This window comes from Microcaecilia unicolor, chromosome 2, assembly GCF_901765095.1.
Source record: "Microcaecilia unicolor chromosome 2, aMicUni1.1, whole genome shotgun sequence".
NCBI lineage: Eukaryota > Metazoa > Chordata > Amphibia > Gymnophiona > Siphonopidae > Microcaecilia > Microcaecilia unicolor.
This window is the reverse complement of record NC_044032.1, coordinates 149401811-149421518: the sequence shown is the minus strand read 5'-3', so window position 1 is coordinate 149421518 and position 19708 is coordinate 149401811. Positions and strand designations below refer to the sequence as shown.

The 19708-nt window shown below is 40.6% G+C and overlaps 1 protein-coding gene across 4 annotated transcripts in view; it reads right to left on the bottom strand.

The window, feature by feature from the left end:
• SLF1 (SMC5-SMC6 complex localization factor 1) overlaps positions 1–19708 on the bottom strand; it is a 229596-nt gene that overhangs the window by 12209 nt on the left and 197679 nt on the right. For all 4 annotated transcript variants that reach the window (XM_030193392.1, XM_030193394.1, XM_030193395.1 and 1 more), the window contains 2 exons: positions 10993–11085; positions 10328–10510 (listed from right to left, as the gene is read on the bottom strand). In XM_030193392.1, coding sequence (XP_030049252.1) covers positions 10328–10510; positions 10993–11085 — 276 coding nt within the window. The remainder of the gene's footprint in view (positions 1–10327; positions 10511–10992; positions 11086–19708) is intronic.

The window sequence follows — 19708 nt, the reverse complement described above, 5'->3', positions numbered from 1 at the left end:
AATGATATAGGGCTTGCTCCAAAAGACATATGAGAAGAGACTGGAAGAACTGAATATGTATACCCTAAAGAGGAGGAACAGGGGAGATATGATACAGACTTGAAAGGTATTAATATAGAAACAAATATTTTACAGAAAAGGGAAAACAGGTAAAAGTAGAGATTCATGTCCTCTAGTTTTACCATTCGAGGCTGTGGAGTGGTAGACTTATGAGTAATGTCAGAAAATTCTTTTTCATGGACAGGGTGTTGATGCCTGGAATGCCCTCCTGAGGGAGGTGGTGGAGAAAAAAAACTGTGGCGGAATTCAAAAAGGTGTGCGATAAACACACAGAATCTCTAATTAGAAAATGTATGGTATAAAAAACAAAACTTAAAGGGTTGCATTATGTGTTTGCAGGTCAAGTGGTGCTTAGATGGCAATTCTGATATCAACTAAGGCCGGTGCTGGGCTGGCTTGTACAGTCGAGTCCCGCACATAGCAAACCAGTTTAGGATGGGATGGAGAGCGCGTTGACGGAAATTCCAGTAATTTGGAACATGAGGATAGTGCCAGACAGACTTTTACAGTCTGTGTCCAACAAATAAGATGGATTCAGATAGGCTGGAGTGAGCTTTGACGGTAACTCCAGTAGTTGGAACATAAGGACAGAGCCAGATGGACTTCTACGGTCTATGTTCCAGAAATAAAACAGAAACAACATGATCCAGTATATATCATGATCATTGTTGATTTAATCTTGAATTGATAATGAATGTGACTGTTGGGCAGACCGGATGGACTATTCAAGACTTTATCTGCTGTCACTTACAATGTTACTATGAAAATTCAACATACACGATAGTAATTACAGGTCTGGCTCTCCCTTCCACTCTCCTTATACAGTAGAATTAGTCTATCATGTGATCCTTTTTTCTAGATGGCTTTATGTTTTACAACATGGTTGTCTGGCTGTGAATTAAAGATCTTAATGCTTTGACTAAAGAGCTTGTTAAATTTTGCTGGAAAGGCAAAGAACCTAAAATAAAGATTTAAATATCTATATCGTAACTGGAAACTAGGGGGTTTGGTGATTCCTGATATGGAAAATTATAATTTAGTCTGTTTATTAAGGCATTTAAAAGAGTGGGTATTAGAAATGGAGGAATACACTCCCTGGGGGACGGAGAGGGATTTTTTTTTTCACCCTTACATCCACATTACCTGTTGCATGCTCCCCGGGGCCAACTTCCGTCTTCTTTAAAACAAAATGTCCTACTGAAACCTTTATAGGAGGTATGGAAGGCTATTTTTGGTTTCTGGGATCTGTGCTTAGGTAGCTCAGACTTTCTGCCTCTGGTTGGGAATCAGGATTTTACTCCTGGAATGGATAATTGGTTTTTGCAGCTGGACACAGGGTGGCCTTAAGCACATATATGATATACTTTCTGCTGAGGGCACTCTGCAGTCACTTGAGAATTTGATTTAAAATTCCAGGGTTCAACATTGTGACTTTTTTGCCTATATGCAAATTGCACATTATGTAACGTTCTGTTGAGAAACAACTGTGCCCTGCAAATATCACTCAAATTACATGATTTTTTTTTTTTAACACAGCCTGCTCTTTAGTATATTTTGCTTTCCGCCGTCCATAAAATTCTTAACACTATTCTTCCTAGGAAAAATTCTATAGATATTATTTCATGCTTTTTGGCATTGTAATTATAAATAATGTTTTGGACCCCGATGATTGCTTTCTTAGGTTTAATTCTGGCTAAAACTCTTATCCCTTCCCCTACGAGTCTCTTGATTGTTAAGATGAACTATTGTGGTCCATTCTCCAGGGGAGGCAGTTTATTATTATCTAAGGGCCCTGTTTACTAAGCTGTGCTGTAGGCGCACAAACTTTTTAACGCACACTAAAAATTAGTGCGCTCTGTTAGAGACGCCCACAGAAATATAATGGGTGTCTATCATTAGCGCATGCTAAAACATTAGCGCACCTACAGCACGGCTTAGTAAACAGGGCCCTAAGGCAAATATAGTAGGGAAGAAGTGCATTTTGCAATGCTGGACTTTTTGGCATTGGTGGAATGTATTTCATACCCTTACTATTGTGGGAAGCTCATGATGCATGACTTACATTTCGCAGGAAAAACAATTTTGGTCCACTTGGGAACCGTTTATCCCAACTTTACCTCCTTGAGTTTGCAGTTTAGTGCTCAACGATTTACATTTGTAATTTTTGCGTATATGTTACCATCCTTGCCTCTGTGTTGGGTTTGCGGAGGGGGGTTATAGTAATTTAGACAAGGTGGGAACGGGAGCATGGGGAATGGAGAGAGGGGATGGAGGGAAAGGGGAAACTAAGAAACTCTTACAATATGCTACTTAAAAAAATTTTTGATCATTATGTACTCAGTGTGAAGTATTATAGACAAATACTGTTGACAACTGATGGTTTTATTTGCTATTTTGCAGTTTATCAATAAAAGATTTAAGCATAAGTAATATTTAAGGGAGATAGTTATCAAGGCACAGTAAAAGACACATTTTTTTTTACTACATCTTAATTTACTGAGGGAGCCACCAACCGGCAGTAGCTCAGTACCACAGATTACCGATTCCTGTACTACTAGAATAATGCAACTTAAAATCAATCTCACAAGAAAAGGGAAGTAGTATCTTCAGCAGCAGACTGGCTAACCTATTGAAGATGGCTTTAAACTTGAAATATGGCTGGATGATCAAAGCTTCTAGATAAATATAAGCCCTAAGGTAAGTGAAACATGAAACATCTCTACACAATATGGGGAAAAGGGGCAACATCTAAAAAGCAGTGCACACTAATGCTCATAACATGGAAAATAAGGTTATAGATCTAAAGGCTGTGATTGAAAAGGCTAATTTGGATTTAGTTACAGTCACAGAGATGTGGTTCATGGAGAACCATGACAGGGATATAGTTATTCTAGGCTGTAATCCAGGAAAGCCAGGGTAGGAAGGAAGGGAAAGGAGTGGCAGTATATGGTAACGATAATAAGGATAATAGTAAGGAAAAAAAGAGGTTAGTCTTCATAAACAACAAGGGATCATAGAAAGAGGAAGACAGGTTTCAACAGAAGCTGGTAAAGTAGTTGGGAAAGCAAAGATGCAAATGAAAGAAAAAATAGTCAATATGGTAAAATGGGGGACAAGGTACTTTTCGGATATGTTAGTAATAGGAAGAAGTGTAAAGTGGCATTGTGAGACTCAAGAGTGAAGGGGAGGAATATGTAGATGCTAATTAGCTATAAGGAGGAATTGCTTAAAAATATTTCTGTTCTAGGATATATTTAGAGTATTTTGGTCTACTTCCACTCATGATAACATCACAGCAGTTTACAAAGCCAGGAGAAAATAATGGAATGATCAACAGCTAGTTGTAAACTTCAACTGAACATAGACTTATAGATTAGGAGAAAGAAAAGGAAAAGTAGGGATGAGTAGCACAATAATAAATTACCAGAAGAACTGTACATGTAACTGAAACAGAAGAACAAATGGGAGGGGCAAAATAAGCTTTAACAATGGAAGTGCACCTAAAATCCGTGAGAAGAGCGAAAAGCTTGCTAGAACAACCTGGTTTTAAGAGCGACCTTGAACTTCTCAGAAGCCTCAAGAGGGAGCTCAAATGGAAGGGAGTTCTATAAGGAGGGAACGACACAACAAGAAAACAGTAGCTGAACAAGAACTACCTACAGTGGGGGAAATAAGTATTTGATCCCTTGCTGATTTTGTAAGTTTGCCCACTGACAAAGACATGAGCAGCCCATAATTGAAGGGTAGGTTATTGGTAACAGTGAGAGATAGCACATCACAAATTAAATCCGGAAAATCACATTGTGGAAAGTATATGAATTTATTTGCATTCTGCAGAGGGAAATAAGTATTTGATCCCCCACCAACCAGTAAGAGATCTGGCCCCTACAGACCAGGTAGATGCTCCAAATCAACTCGTTACCTGCATGACATACAGCTGTCGGCAATGGTCACCTGTATGAAAGACACCTGTCCACAGACTCAGTGAATCAGTCAGACTCTAACCTCTATAAAATGGCCAAGAGCAAGGAGCTGTCTAAGGATGTCAGGGACAAGATCATACACCTGCACAAGGCTGGAATGGGCTACAAAACCATCAGTAAGACGCTGGGCGAGAAGGAGACAACTGTTGGTGCCATAGTAAGAAAATGGAAGAAGTACAAAATGACTGTCAATCGACAAAGATCTGGGGCTCCACGCAAAATCTCACCTCGTGGGGTATCCTTGATCATGAGGAAGGTTAGAAATCAGCCTACAACTACAAGGGGGGAACTTGTCAATGATCTCAAGGCAGCTGGGACCACTGTCACCACGAAAACCATTGGTAACACATTACGACATAACGGATTGCAATCCTGCAGTGCCCGCAAGGTCCCCCTGCTCCGGAAGGCACATGTGACGGCCCGTCTGAAGTTTGCCAGTGAACACCTGGATGATGCCGAGAGTGATTGGGAGAAGGTGCTGTGGTCAGATGAGACAAAAATTGAGCTCTTTGGCATGAACTCAACTCGCCGTGTTTGGAGGAAGAGAAATGCTGCCTATGACCCAAAGAACACCGTCCCCACTGTCAAGCATGGAGGTGGAAATGTTATGTTTTGGGGGTGTTTCTCTGCTAAGGGCACAGGACTACTTCACCGCATCAATGGGAGAATGGATGGGGCCATGTACCGTACAATTCTGAGTGACAACCTCCTTCCCTCCGCCAGGGCCTTAAAAATGGGTCGTGGCTGGGTCTTCCAGCACGACAATGACCCAAAACATACAGCCAAGGCAACAAAGGAGTGGCTCAGGAAGAAGCACATTAGGGTCATGGAGTGGCCTAGCCAGTCACCAGACCTTAATCCCATTGAAAACTTATGGAGGGAGCTGAAGCTGCGAGTTGCCAAGCGACAGCCCAGAACTCTTAATGATTTAGAGATGATCTGCAAAGAGGAGTGGACCAAAATTCCTCCTGACATGTGTGCAAACCTCATCATCAACTACAGAAGACGTCTGACCGCTGTGCTTGCCAACAAGGGTTTTGCCACCAAGTAATAGGTCTTGTTTGCCAGAGGGATTAAATACTTATTTCCCTCTGCAGAATGCAAATAAATTCATATACTTTCCACAATGTGATTTTCCGGATTTAATTTGTGATGTGCTATCTCTCACTGTTACCAATAACCTACCCTTCAATTATGGGCTGCTCATGTCTTTGTCAGTGGGCAAACTTACAAAATCAGCAAGGGATCAAATACTTATTTCCACCACTGTAGATGAAGCAAAGGGGAAATTCTTAAGAGGTTACCAGAAGAATGAAGGGAAAGACAGGGGGTATATGGAAGGAGCATAGCATAAAGATAGAAAGGAAAACCTATGTAAAATGCTCTATGTGCAAATAATAAACTGACTGGAAAAGTATTGTGAAAATAAATAGGCGTGTTACATTGTCAAAATGGGAGGCACCGAAGAATAGTTTAATTGATGTTTAGAATACGTTGCAGGCCAGGGTTCACACATGAAGGGCTGGGAGTAAGACTATAGAAGATAAACACAAATAAGAATAGAAATGTGGTAAATCATGAACTTTTTTTCAGACGACTGCTCATGAGGATCTAGCTAAACTAAAGGTAGACAAAACAATGGGACCAGATAGCATATATCCAAGGGTTCTTTAGAGCTGTACAATTAGTTGTTTCTTCAGCACCATTAGCCTTACTTTGTTATCAGTACAGTTTTTATTGTCCAACCAGCTTTAACACTTTTTTAACCATAACTCCCATCTATGTATGGCGATGTCATATCAATACAGAATACTCTACAGCACACTTTCTCTGGTAAAGAATCTCTTTTCCTGATACACTGCAGGCAAATGCTGTTTGGTTTTTTTTAAACAAAGAAATTTAAGTACGATAGTACATATACCAGAAAGTTTTTGTAATTGATTGGTTGATTAAAACGTATTTTAGGCACAAACACCTTTTCTGAATTTCACAATAAGGAAGTTTCCCGATGTTTCAAAGTAAACTCAAAAGCAGAGGAAGCAGTTTTTGCTATATCGCCCTGCAGTGCTCCAAATGAAAACAATTTTCTACTTGAAATTCCCTTGCAAACTCATTATTAAGACATTACAGAAACTATATATTTTTTGACCCTTTGCATTTGTCTGCTTTTGTCCCTGCTTAATAGGTCAGATACCTGTAGTGGGCCCTTTAGATTTCTCACCTTAAATTGTTGAGAAAGTTAAATTCTTTGACTGGGTGACCAGAAAGTTGGATCAAGGCAGAATGCAAGATGTGGTGTACTTAGATTTCAGCAAAGTCTTTGATACGGTTCCACATAGATGACACATAAACTGATTGAGTGGAAAATGTATGACAGCAATGGTAAATGGAATTCACTCTGAAGAAAGGGATGTTACCAGTGGTGTGCTGTAAGCTTTGGTTTTTTAAATTCTTGTAAGTGATATTGCCAAAGGGCTGTCTGGTTAGTTTTCCCTCCTTGTCGATGATACCAAAATCTGCAATAGGGTAGACACCGCTAAAGGGATAGATAACACGAAAAGGGACCTAGCGAAGCTTGAAGAATGGTCCAGAATATGGCACCTAAAATTTAACGCTAAAAAACGTAGGATCATGCATTTGAGCTACAAAACCCGAGGGGGTGAAGTACTTCTGTGCATGAAAGCGGTGTGGGACTTGGGGGGGGGGGGGGGGGGGTGATTGTATATGATTATCTTAAGATGGGTAAACAAGTAGAAAAGGCAATGTCACAAACCATAAGGATGCTTGGATACACAGGGAGAGGAATGGACTATAGGAAAACGATGCTATGCCTCTGTATAAACCTCTAGTAAGACTTCATTTAGAGTGCTGTGTGCAAGTCTGGAGACTGCTCCTTCAAAAAGTTATAAACAGGATGGAGTCAGTGCAGAGGGTGGATACTAAAATGATCTGTGGCCTTCATCATAAAGCGTACAGGGACAGACAAAGATCTCAATATGCACAAGAGACAAGTTTATTTCAATTGAAAGAAAGCTCTGGAATGAGGGGCATAGGATGAAGGGGAAAGGGGACAGACACTAGAGTAACCTAAGGAAATACTTCAAGGAAGATTGGGAAATGCGTGGAACGACCTCCTTGTGGAGGAGATAGAGACGAAGACTGTATTTGAATTCAAGACAGTTTGAGACAAGTACATAGGATCTCTAAGGAAGAGCAAGGAATAGTAGATGGCATGGATGGGCAAGACTGGATAGGCCATATGGTCTTCATCTGCCTTCATTTTTCTTTGTTTCTATAAGCTTTGTTATTCTTCTATCCTAGGCGTATGGGGCCGCAAAACTATTGCCCAATGCTTCTGGGCTGCTTCTTAAAGGGGCCTGTGCTCAGCAATGAGGAACTTCCCCCTTCCCCCCGAATGACAATCCTCTCACCACAAAGACTTACCAAGTACTTCATTTCCCACCATGAGCTGAGTCCCTAGGTACTTTCCTCACCACCCAGAAAGCTGCCCACTTGCTCTTGTCTCTTCCAGTGCTGGGTTCAAAATGGTGCCAGTGACCTCTAGCAGTATTTTTGTGGTTCTACCGCTAGGGGTCAAGGTACTATATAACAGCAAAAGGTATTTATATTGCAGTTTAATGCCTAATGAACTGTGAGACTACTGATAGATTCACTGGCGCAATTTTGAACCTGGCACCAGAACAAGCATAGATTGCTCCTGACCCAAACCCATTCGACAAAAAGAATTTAAAAGGTAGGCCCTGGGGGGGGGGGGGGGGGGGTGCTTTAGACTTGAGGGTCAGCATCAGAATGGTGAGGGAGAAACTGGGGGCTCAGCTTCAGGGTAGGGGTGGGTTCTTGGGTGCATCTTTGGGGCAGGGGTATGTTATATAGCAGTGAAGAGAAAGGAGGCAACTACTCATTGCTGAGCACTGGCCCTTTTAAAAGTGGCCCCAGAGCATCAGACCACAGCTCTATGATCTGATGCTCCTGGGATGGAAAAATATTGCCAGATTATTGCTGGCAAAACTTTTCCATGAATTATACGGCTTGCAGTGTCCACTGCAAGACACATTATTAATTTACATAGTATTGAGTTGTTTTGCATGCATTTGCATCTCTTTACCATATAACTTGTGGTAACAAACTAACAAGCATTATATATTATATATTCATTCCCTTTAATATTCATTAAAAGGGCAAATAACGTATATAATTGCCATAATGCACCTTGATAACTACCCCTTTAATTGGATGCAAGCTGTACCATTTTTTTTTTTTTTACAATAATTAAGGCTAGATCTAACATACATCATCATCATTTACTTTCCCATAGAAAGAAATCTAATTATGTTTTCAACACATGTTTCTTAATATTTTTGTTTACAAAAGAACAAATTATTTTCTTAAACCTTAATAAGGGAAACTAAGGGTATATGATAACAAAAGCACATTTCAACTAAGTAACTAATCTATTGAAAAAACTTTCCTTGAAGATATAAAATAAGAAAATCTTATCTGAAATTGTTATTTATAGGAATATTTCAGCCAACATAGTTATAACAATAGTTCTGCCAACATTATAACACTTTGTTACTAATGTTGTAGTCTAGCAACAACTCTAAAAGCTGAATCTTACAGAAAAATCTGCCAAAAAAACTGAATGCTAGAGCAAGTGAAAAGATTCGGCTGAAATCAAAATGAGAAAGGCATAAAGAAATACAGCAAATTAAAGCTCCCAAGCCTGAGTGAATCTCAGATGAATGTCTAATGCACTTCTCACTGTGGTGGTGTCAAACTACTTGACAGGCCAAAACCTAGAATGTGACAAAGGCAAAGATGAGTCTGCATGCAGTCTGTATAGTTGCCAGAAGACCTTGATGAATGCAAGTGCAAGAAGATCTTCTCCCTTAGGGATGAAAGCATCATCCGCTGCCTATTCTTCACAAAGGCCTAGGAAAAACTGCACATCTGTCAGGGCAGTGCCATTTAATACTGAAGACCTGGGCTTAATATAATATTGGCTCTTGCATCACTTAGACCGATTGAAGTCAGGCCAGGTATTGGCTTGACATGTCAGAGACATGATGCAGTAGATAAATAAAGCACTTGGGAGACAGCATATTGAGACTCTGTAAACCCACAGTGTTAGAAGGCAGCGAGAATAGAAATATTTATTGATCATAAGATGGTGTCAGCAGAAAGTAACCTTTAGGGGGCAGAAGAAGACTACAAATACAAAAAAGGTATATAATTCTAAAAATCAAAACATTGCTTATGTCAGTTCTGAACCATCTAACTAAACGAAACATTGTATATTTTTACATACATTTGTGCTGAGTAAAACACTTACATAAGAGTTAACTACAGAGCACAGAACTTCAATTGTCACATATAAATATGATATCTAAATAGTAAGAAATCTTGCTTAAGAATAAGCAGAATATTTGGTTTGCTGTAATTGTATAAGGCTCTTTTCTTCTGTTGTTTATCAGCAGCTTTATGGACAAAAATGAAAGAAATGGTCTTAAAAGTCACTAAAGAGTAAATGTTTTAACACATTAAGTTCTTAAAAAACAAAACAGAAAGTATGTGTAAGAGATGAATATCTCCACCCTTAGAGTACAAGCCCAACACAGGCAGGAGAAGGTTATTTATAATTTGCATGTTTTGCAGCAAATTGCATGTTGTTAAAGATCTCAGATTTGCTTTGAACCCATGACATATGCACTTCACTGAACAAAAACAAGCACAATAAATGCAATTCTACAACCTATTATAGAAGTTCAAATAACTATGACAATACTTTTTTTTTTAACAGAATAAACAATTCACAACCATATGAAAAAGGAGATGCCAAATTTTCCTTCCACAGAGATAACGAACAGCACGTGCTTTCAAAAGAGTACAGAGTGGAGGAGAAGACTAGCAATTAGAACCGTCAAGAACCAGGGAAGCCAAGGTTCAAATTTTGCTGACATATCATGTAACCTTGTGCAAGTCACTTAACCCTTCATTGTTTCAGGTATTAAATTAAATAGTAAGCCCTCTGGGAACAGGGAAATACCTACTGAACCTGAAATAAAACTCACCCTGAGTTCCCAATGAAAAAGTGTGAGCTAAATGCAAATAATAATAGATAATAGAATTCTTTACTATTTCCGTTTCTGATGTTTAGCGACATTTTTCAACCTTTCGAAAAGGAGAGAGTATCACTGATATCTTCTCTCCATTCCTAAATTGGCATAATTTTATCTGCAGCAATTTAGCATAAATTCACTCACCCCCATGTTGAAGTAGCAGCTTGCCAATTTCTACATGCCCGTTTGACAATGCATCATGTAAAGGAGTCACCCCGTCCACTTGACTGAGCAGGTCTACCTCTGGACAGCGCTGCAAAATTTCACGGACACACTCTGTGCTGCCATGGTTACAGGCTTCGTGCAAAGGCGTCCAGCCAGCATAGTCTGAATTATAAAGTGGAAATTTGAAAAAAAAAAAACAAACAAAAAAAAAAAACCAGCAACAAAAGAAATAATGAATTCTGTGATATCATTTCACTTAGATTTTCCACAAACAGTTCAAACTGTCCGTCTGGCACTTTATACTGATTATTCTTCATACCTATTTGAGGAGAATTACCATTTTATATAGCAAAGTACAATCAAGAATAAATATGATAGCCAAATAAGGAGAAACTGTGCACTAATAAAATACATAATGTCCAAAACAAAAAATGTATTCATTCAATTTATATTTATCTTATTCATTTGCTCATTTCTTCTTTTCATTAAAAATATCCACACTGGTAACAAAACATAATATATCTATTTAATTATTTGAAGGTTTGGAACTCATATAGCATATATTAAATATTTCCAGATAGTATATACATTAAATATATTCAGATTTAAATATATCAGTCTAGAACAGAATATTAAGAACCTACCTTTCACATTAATGCACGTTCCAGGCAAACTCAGAAGCAAAACTAATTTTTCCACTTTGTTCTTCATGCAAGCTTTATGTAGAGCTGTCTCTCCTACCATAAAAAAGAGAATATATTCTATCAGAATAGGCAAAGATAATTTCAAAAGTGCATGGAACTAGGGATCTGGCCACATGCACCAGAGTCTGCAACACTGAGCATGATTTCCCAGTTCTCTAGTTTAAACATCTTTAAAGAAAATTCAACCTCCCTCCCTCTCACTAGAGCTTCTGTTCTATTAGGAAACCAGAAATGAAACAGCACAAGGTTTAACAGAAGAATTAGCCTCCCTCTACCCCTCCCCCTCCAGCATTTAAAGCTTCCATCACATATTTAAAAAACACTGAATGATCACTGAGCATCAAAATACTGGGTTCTGAAGCAGTAAATTTTGAGTGCAGTTAGCTTTCCTTAAATCTATTCATAGATCTACATTAAATGCATAGCTTTTATTATTATTTTTTTCTTTTTTTACCCAGCATTTACAGCTTAATTTAAATGAATGTTTCTGGCCAAGCACTGGTGCCTCAACACACTCAAGTATAATTCACAACTTCAAATCTGTTAACAGATGGTTTGCTGCTTCTTAATAGCCTGTCTGGCTTGGGTACAACAGCACTGAGGATGAGATGGGGGAGGGGCACAGATGTAGAAATCTTAAAAAAAAAAAAAAACTAGAGAACAAAACAAAAGAAAAAGCGACTAGTACCACTTAAAGCCAAAATCTGTGGCAAATATACCAGCAAGATCGAGAATTAGATTTTATAGTTTGAAGGACTGCCCATTTAGGGGGTAATTTTATAATCTGGAAAGTTAGAAAGGCAACACTGGTGCCTATAAACCCTTACAAAATAGTCACTCAATAGCATGCAAATTTATAGGCACAAATTTACACCCGATCTGAAGATGTTGTAAGTGTGTGTGTGTTTTTGGGCATGTATCTGTATATTTTACAAAATGTGCACACACATCACAAGTTTACCCCAACCCCAAGCTACCTCCCTGGAAACATCTAAAAGTGGCCCACATAAAATTTAATCATTTTAGTTTATTTTACTCACACCATAAGATTACAATGAACAAAATGTCAGGGCACAAACCTGAAGGCAGAGGGCAGAAGCAGAACTGTTTGTTTGTTATAAACCATTTCACAAATGAAATGCTGAATGAGAGAAAATAGTCCATGGCAGAATCTCCTCTCCAAATTTATAGGAACTAATTCTTTGTTGAGTATGAAAGAGACTGTTACTAATTCAAAACTCTAACTCTTCAATAAATGTTAAATTCAAGGTACTTAAATTATAACACATGGAACCCCGTGACACCAAGAATATGTATGGTGCTATAAAACTGATATAATTTGTTGCACCTTGAAGCAGTCAAATGGTTAAACTTTGGCCACAGTAGGTGTATCGGCGGTTTGGAATTGAAAATCACTTGTGAACTAAAGCTAAGTCACAATTTTTAAACATAAAAGCCACTATTTATGGGTTATCAAATGGATCAAGACTATATGGAGTTTTAATAATCCTTTATTCTGTGGAGGTTTTTTTTATGCCTGTAACGCTAACATACCCTGATAAAACTTACCACTGTTGTAAAGAAATTTACAGTGTGAATGTAGGGGATCTGAGGCTTTTTTGTCCCGAGTGGATCTGTTATAATTTAAGTACCATAAATTTAACACTTATTGAAGAGTTAAAGTTTAGAATCTCCTCCCAAATCATGTTAGTGAACTTTCATTTAATTCACAGAGCATACCTCAAAGACATCTCAGCAGGAATATTAGCTTGAAGTTTTTTTTGTTTTAAAAGTTTGGCGATAAGAGTCCCTTAGCTATTTTAACTGTTGATTTTGTCACATTCTTTGTAGCACATACTCTATTTTTCTCCTTAGCTCTCTCTGTTGTCAGAATTCAGCACATAGTCATTCAGCACATTAATCTTTCTGTTATTTATTTGTTACATTTGTACCCCACATTTTCCCACCTATTTGCAGGCTCAATGTGGCTTACATAGCGTCGTGGGGCGAAAGCCTCCTCCGGTGAAGAAACAAATATAGAGTGATGTTATTTTAAATGAAATAGATATGTACAGACACATTAGGGAAACATAGAGAGGGAAGTTATAGAAAGTTCATTATATGAATCAAACAAAGGAAGGGCACCATTTTTTGAAATAATTTTTTGGCTTGGCTTTGCTTTTTGTTTAAAGTACTAACAGTAAACTCTATTTTATGACAAGGGAATGCTATCAGATACAGCTTCACTTTTCTTGCTAGTCATGTCCTACATCCTTGTCATAGCTATTACATGACCAGATCTTAAAAAACAAACAAAAAAAACCCCAAATTGTTTTATCAAGAGAGATCCAAGTTGAGCACATCTTACAAAACTGAAGTACTGAACTGCACTAAGGGCCAGATGCACTAAACTTAACGAGCCATTAACGAGCAAGTAGTAAACAGTGGCATGCACTAAATGCTTCTCCGAGTCATTTTCCGATCACAGTAGCAGCTAACGAAAACGGAATGCAGATGAGCAAATTAGTACCCCAATGTGTATAAATCGTATTGTAATGAGATGCACTACCGTTTTCCGTGGAAAATCTAACGGGTGGTCTGTACCTGTCGTTGGGGCTGCGCAGCCTCTAAAAACTTCTATAAATGTAACAAAAAAATAAAAAAGTGGGGAAAAAAACGTCCAAGTGCTCGCCAGGGCCGTCCTTCTAAAGCGCCTAACATGGACGTCCTTCACTAAAACATAAAAAAAAAAAAGGACGTCCCTGCCGAGCACACTGGTGACAGCTAAATGCTGTGATTGGCTGAGAGAGACCTGGAGGGGGACATAATCGAAAGAGACGTCCAAATAGTTTTTTATTTGGACGTCCTCGCAGAAGAACACCCATCACAAAACAATCTGGGAAAAAACATCCAATTGCTCGTCAGAACCGTCCTTTTTTTTTTTTTTTTAAATGTTTCAGTGAAGAACGTCCATGTTAGGCATCCTCGCACATCCTGTTGCCGGCGTTGGTAATTTGGTGCAACTCTCACCCCCCATCGCCCCCAGAGCCGCACGTTCCCGGGGAGGAGGGTCTGCATGGTCAGCCACAATCCACCCCCTTCTTCCGAGAGTGGGGTGGCAGGGATCACCGGCTGTACCGGTGGTTGCAGCTTGCGCTCCGGCCCGCGGCTCTGACAAGTGCTCATCAGGGACGTCCTTTTTGGACATCTTTGGCATGCGCAGCCAGCATAACGCTTGGCTGCTCTGCGCATGCTTGACTGTTTTCCGAGGAAATAGAGAATGCAAGTGAGCTACAACGAGCAGCTCATTTGCATTCCATTTCCTTGATGCATGGCCGTTCCCTACCGATTCGCTATGGAATCGGTAAGGGAACGGCTCTTCCGAGGACTTTAGTGCAGCTAGCCCTAAGTGTATAATTACTGCAGTGGTAGTTTATCATGAATATTTGGGTTCAGTACAGTATACACTAAAATCTATGTGCAATTCTACTTTAGGCTTGGCGTCTATAAAAAGAACAACAAAAAAAACTGCCATATGTTTAACACACAGCTATGCTTTCTAGCCTTGGCCAAAAGTGAAGATCAAATTTCACTTTTAAATGAGAAAGTGCTGATCCTACCAAGCACAGGTTTAGGTGTATCAGAAAAGAGGTGCAGGCTAGACTGAAAAGAGCTAACAGATTACAAAGTACAAACACAAGACAGCAGGTATTTTTACATTGTGTGTAGAGAAGCTGAATGTGAAGGGAGACTATAGGCTCAAATGCAGATCAGGATCATCATGAAACCAGGATACAAGGCAAATCCATAATATTATTAGTATAGAAATAAGGAAGGGTGAGGCTAAAGTCACAGCTATATATAAACAAGTGACTGGACAGTAATCAGTTCAATATAAGAGGATCATTACAAAAAATTAGGGGACAGGTATTGAAAGCCCTCAAAAGACAGGCATTTGAATTATCATCTGGTTATGGTAAAGGGGAAGACAGGCACCACAATCATCAATGCACTGCACAAGAGCTGGATAAAAGTACATTTTATTTATTTTTTTCAATCTTATATACTAACTGTTCACAAGGGCTACAAGGTGGCTTACAACAAATTTATGAAATATAGTAATTAAAGTTGGCATTAATATTTCCCTATATATATATATATATATATATATATATATATATATATATACAGTGGGGGAAATAAGTATTTGATCCCTTGCTGATTTTGTAAGTTTGCCCACTGACAAAGACATGAGCAGCCCATAATTGAAGGGTAGGTTATTGGTAACAGTGAGAGATAGCACATCACAAATTAAATCCGGAAAATCACATTGTGGAAAGTATATGAATTTATTTGCATTCTGCAGAGGGAAATAAGTATTTGATCCCCCAACAACCAGTAAGAGATCTGGCCCCTACAGACCAGGTAGATGCTCCAAATCAACTCGTTACCTGCATGACAGACAGCTGTCGGCAATGGTCACCTGTATGAAAGACACCTGTCCACAGACTCAGTGAATCAGTCAGACTCTAACCTCTACAAAATGGCCAAGAGCAAGGAGCTGTCTAAGGATGTCAGGGACAAGATCATACACCTGCACAAGGCTGGAATGGGCTACAAAACCATCAGTAAGACGCTGGGCGAGAAGGAGACAACTGTTGGTGCCATAGTAAGAAAATGGAAGAAGTACAAAATGACTGTCAATCGACAAAGATCTGGGGCTCCACGCAAAATCTCACCTCGTGGGGTATCCTTGATCATGAGGAAGGTTAGAAATCAGCCTACAACTACAAGGGGGGAACTTGTCAATGATCTCAAGGCAGCTGGGACCACTGTCACCACGAAAACCATTGGTAACACATTACGACATAACGGATTGCAATCCTGCAGTGCCCGCAAGGTCCCCCTGCTCCGGAAGGCACATGTGACGGCCCGTCTGAAGTTTGCCAGTGAACACCTGGATGATGCCGAGAGTGATTGGGAGAAGGTGCTGTGGTCAGATGAGACAAAAATTGAGCTCTTTGGCATGAACTCAACTCGCCGTGTTTGGAGGAAGAGAAATGCTGCCTATGACCCAAAGAACACCGTCCCCACTGTCAAGCATGGAGGTGGAAATGTTATGTTTTGGGGGTGTTTCTCTGCTAAGGGCACAGGACTACTTCACCGCATCAATGGGAGAATGGATGGGGCCATGTACCGTACAATTCTGAGTGACAACCTCCTTCCCTCCAGCCAGGGCCTTAAAAATGGGTCGTGGCTGGGTCTTCCAGCACGACAATGACCCAAAACATACAGCCAAGGCAACAAAGGAGTGGCTCAGGAAGAAGCACATTAGGGTCATGGAGTGGCCTAGCCAGTCACCAGACCTTAATCCCATTGAAAACTTATGGAGGGAGCTGAAGATGCGAGTTGCCAAGCGACAGCCCAGAACTCTTAATGATTTAGAGATGATCTGCAAAGAGGAGTGGACCAAAATTCCTCCTGACATGTGTGCAAACCTCATCATCAACTACAGAAGACGTCTGACCGCTGTGCTTGCCAACAAGGGTTTTGCCACCAAGTATTAGGTCTTGTTTGCCAGAGGGATTAAATACTTATTTCCCTCTGCAGAATGCAAATAAATTCATATACTTTCCACAATGTGATTTTCCGGATTTAATTTGTGATGTGCTATCTCTCACTGTTACCAATAACCTACCCTTCAATTATGGGCTGCTCATGTCTTTGTCAGTGGGCAAACTTACAAAATCAGCAAGGGATCAAATACTTATTTCCCCCACTGTATATATATATATATATATATATATATATATATATATATATATATATATATATATATATATATATATATATATTTATTTATAAGAAGTCTATCTACGCTTTACATTTATTCTTAAAAGTAACAGTGTCAGTAAGCATCTTTACATCCAGTGGGAGGATGCTCCACAGAGCTGGGTGGGGTGGGGGAAAGATCCTAGATGAACAGTTCACAGTTCAGATCATACATTGACCACAGTTTAAAGTTGATGAGAGGGTGACAAACTGAAGCTGCTTAAATCATGCTGTCACCTATAACAAGCAAATGAAGGAAAATCCTACAGAACTATTCTCTCACTAATGGGCCGATGATCAGAAGAAAACACATGTGTTAGAGGATATTAGTGGCCACAATGCACTTGCCAGGTCTGACCGAAAGTAGCATGCAAATGCATGCTAAACAAGGCATTAACTATGCCTTCTCAATGCTCAGTGGGCAGCATGCCAAACAAGGGTGCTGCTGCTGTGGCAAATCCTACGCCAGCTCGGAGGTGGTGTTAGGGTTTGCAGCACATTAGGGAGGAATGGAGAGCCTTGTCAGTCCGGTGGACCTCCAGCCCCCTGACCCCCCCCCCCCCCCTGACAAAAAGGCACAAGGGGGCTGGAGGTCTGATGGACCTCTAGCCCCCTATAACCCCCCCAAACCAAAAAACTGACCCTGATGGCCCAGTGGGCAAACCTATTCCCACCCCCACCCACCCAGGTGGCCTAGTGCCGTCCAACCTCCACCCTATATCTTCAGAAGGGAGGGAGAAGCACTCCCTCCTCCTGAAGCGCCGTCTTCAAAATGGCCTTCTAAAGGTACGGGGGGGGGGGGGGGAGTTGGGGGGCACTAGGACATAAGGCAGGATTGAGGTAAGGTTGCCCTCTGGGTCGCCAGGGTCAGTTTTTTGGTGTTGGGAAGGGGGATTTAGAGGTCCATGAAAGCGCCGGAGGAGTGGCCTAGTGGTTAGGGTGGTGGACTTTGGTCCTGTGGAACTCAGGAACTGAGTTCGATTCCCGGCACAGGCAGCTCCTTGTGACTCTGGGCAAGTCACTTAACCCTCCATTGCCCCATGTAAGCCGCATTGAGCCTGCCATGAGTGGGAAAGCGTGGGGTGCAAATGTAACAAAAAAAAAAAAAAAACGAATAAATCCAAGGCATTTGTTCGTGGGAGGGGCCAGGATTCGTAGTGCACTGGTCCCCCTCACATGCCAGGACACCAACCGGGCACCCTAGGGGGCACTTTTACAAAAACAAAAAAAAAGGTAAAAGAGCTCCCAGGTGCATAGCACCCTTCCCTTGTGTGGTGAGCCCCCCAAATCCCCCTCAAAACCCACTGCCCACAAGTCTACACCATTACTATAGCCCTAAGGGGTGAAGGGGGGCACCTACATGTGGGTACAGTGGGCTTGGGGGGGGGGGGGGGTTGGACGACTAAGCATTAAGCAGCACAATTGTAACAGGTGGGGGGGGGATGGGCCTGGGTCCACCTGCCTGAAAGTCCACTGCACCCCCTAACAACTGCTCCAGGGACCTGCATACTGCTGCCAGGGAGGTGGGTATGACATTTGAGGGTGAAAATAAAAAGTTGTGAAACATCATTTTTTGTGGTCGGAGGGGGTTAGTGACCACTGAGGGAGTCAGGGGAGGTCATCCCCGATTCCCTCTGGTGGTAATCTGGTCATTTAGGGCACTTTTTGGGGCCTTATTCGTGAAAAAACAGGGTCCAGAAAAAGTGCCCTAAATTCTAGCTACAAACGCATACTTTTTTCCCATTATCGGTGAAAGGCGCCCATCTCTGTTCGGGTGATAACCATGCCCCAGTCCCACCTTCACCACGTCTCCGACATGCCCCCGTCAACTTTGTACGCTTCTGCGATGGAGTGCAGTTGAAAACGTCCAAGTTTGGCTTTCGATTATACTGTGTTATTCGTTTTTGTGCGATAAACGTCCATCTCCCGATTTAGGTCGGAACTTGGGCGTTTTTCTCGTTCGATTATAAGCAGGATATTCTATTCCTGTTCACTGGGATCATCAGCCCCTCCCCTGAGATGTCACTCAGGTCTAGGCATAAACTCTCCAGCTGCTCGACATGGAGTGAAACTGTTGTGTTGGTTCTCAGAGATGTATTCATTTTGCCAGAATGCAGTTATAATCCCACAGATCTCACTAGAATCTGTCAACACCTTTTCCTGTATTTATAGTTTTATAATTCAGTAACTCTGGAGTGGCCTGGCAACTTATCTGAATTATTGCCCCATTGTAATGTTTGCCTTGTTCTGCTAAAGCTAAACTCCACATGCCTATCAATTGGAGCTCAACAGAGATTATTTATATAATACTTTTGGCATTTTCCTTTGTACTTCCATCTACTGCATTTTTTTTCAAGGCTGCAAACTGCCCTTTTAGTCTGCTTTAGTCATGCTAAATATTATCCGAGGTCAATTTCACACTAAAACTGACATTATAACATGAATTGGGGATCCCATTCTTACATGACTCCTCAAATCTCTAATACTATATAGTTAATAAAAACAATTCCATAATAACCAGAAGGTCCCCACACAGGATCCCCACAAGGACTCCGCGACTATACGCCCTACAGGAGAATAACTGGAGGGTACCTAAATAGGATCCACACTAGGACTTTTGATAGGCAACTCCCTGTGCCTAAACGCATCTTAGAATGACAAACATAAGAACATGTGCTTCATACTCTATGAAATAATATGGATAACAGAGATACTAGTGGCATCACCTAATGAATGGAACAAAATCCCCATACACATCACTGACAAACGAAGACCCCATCATCAATAGGAAGAACCAAAATATAACCCTCACTACAAAACAGAG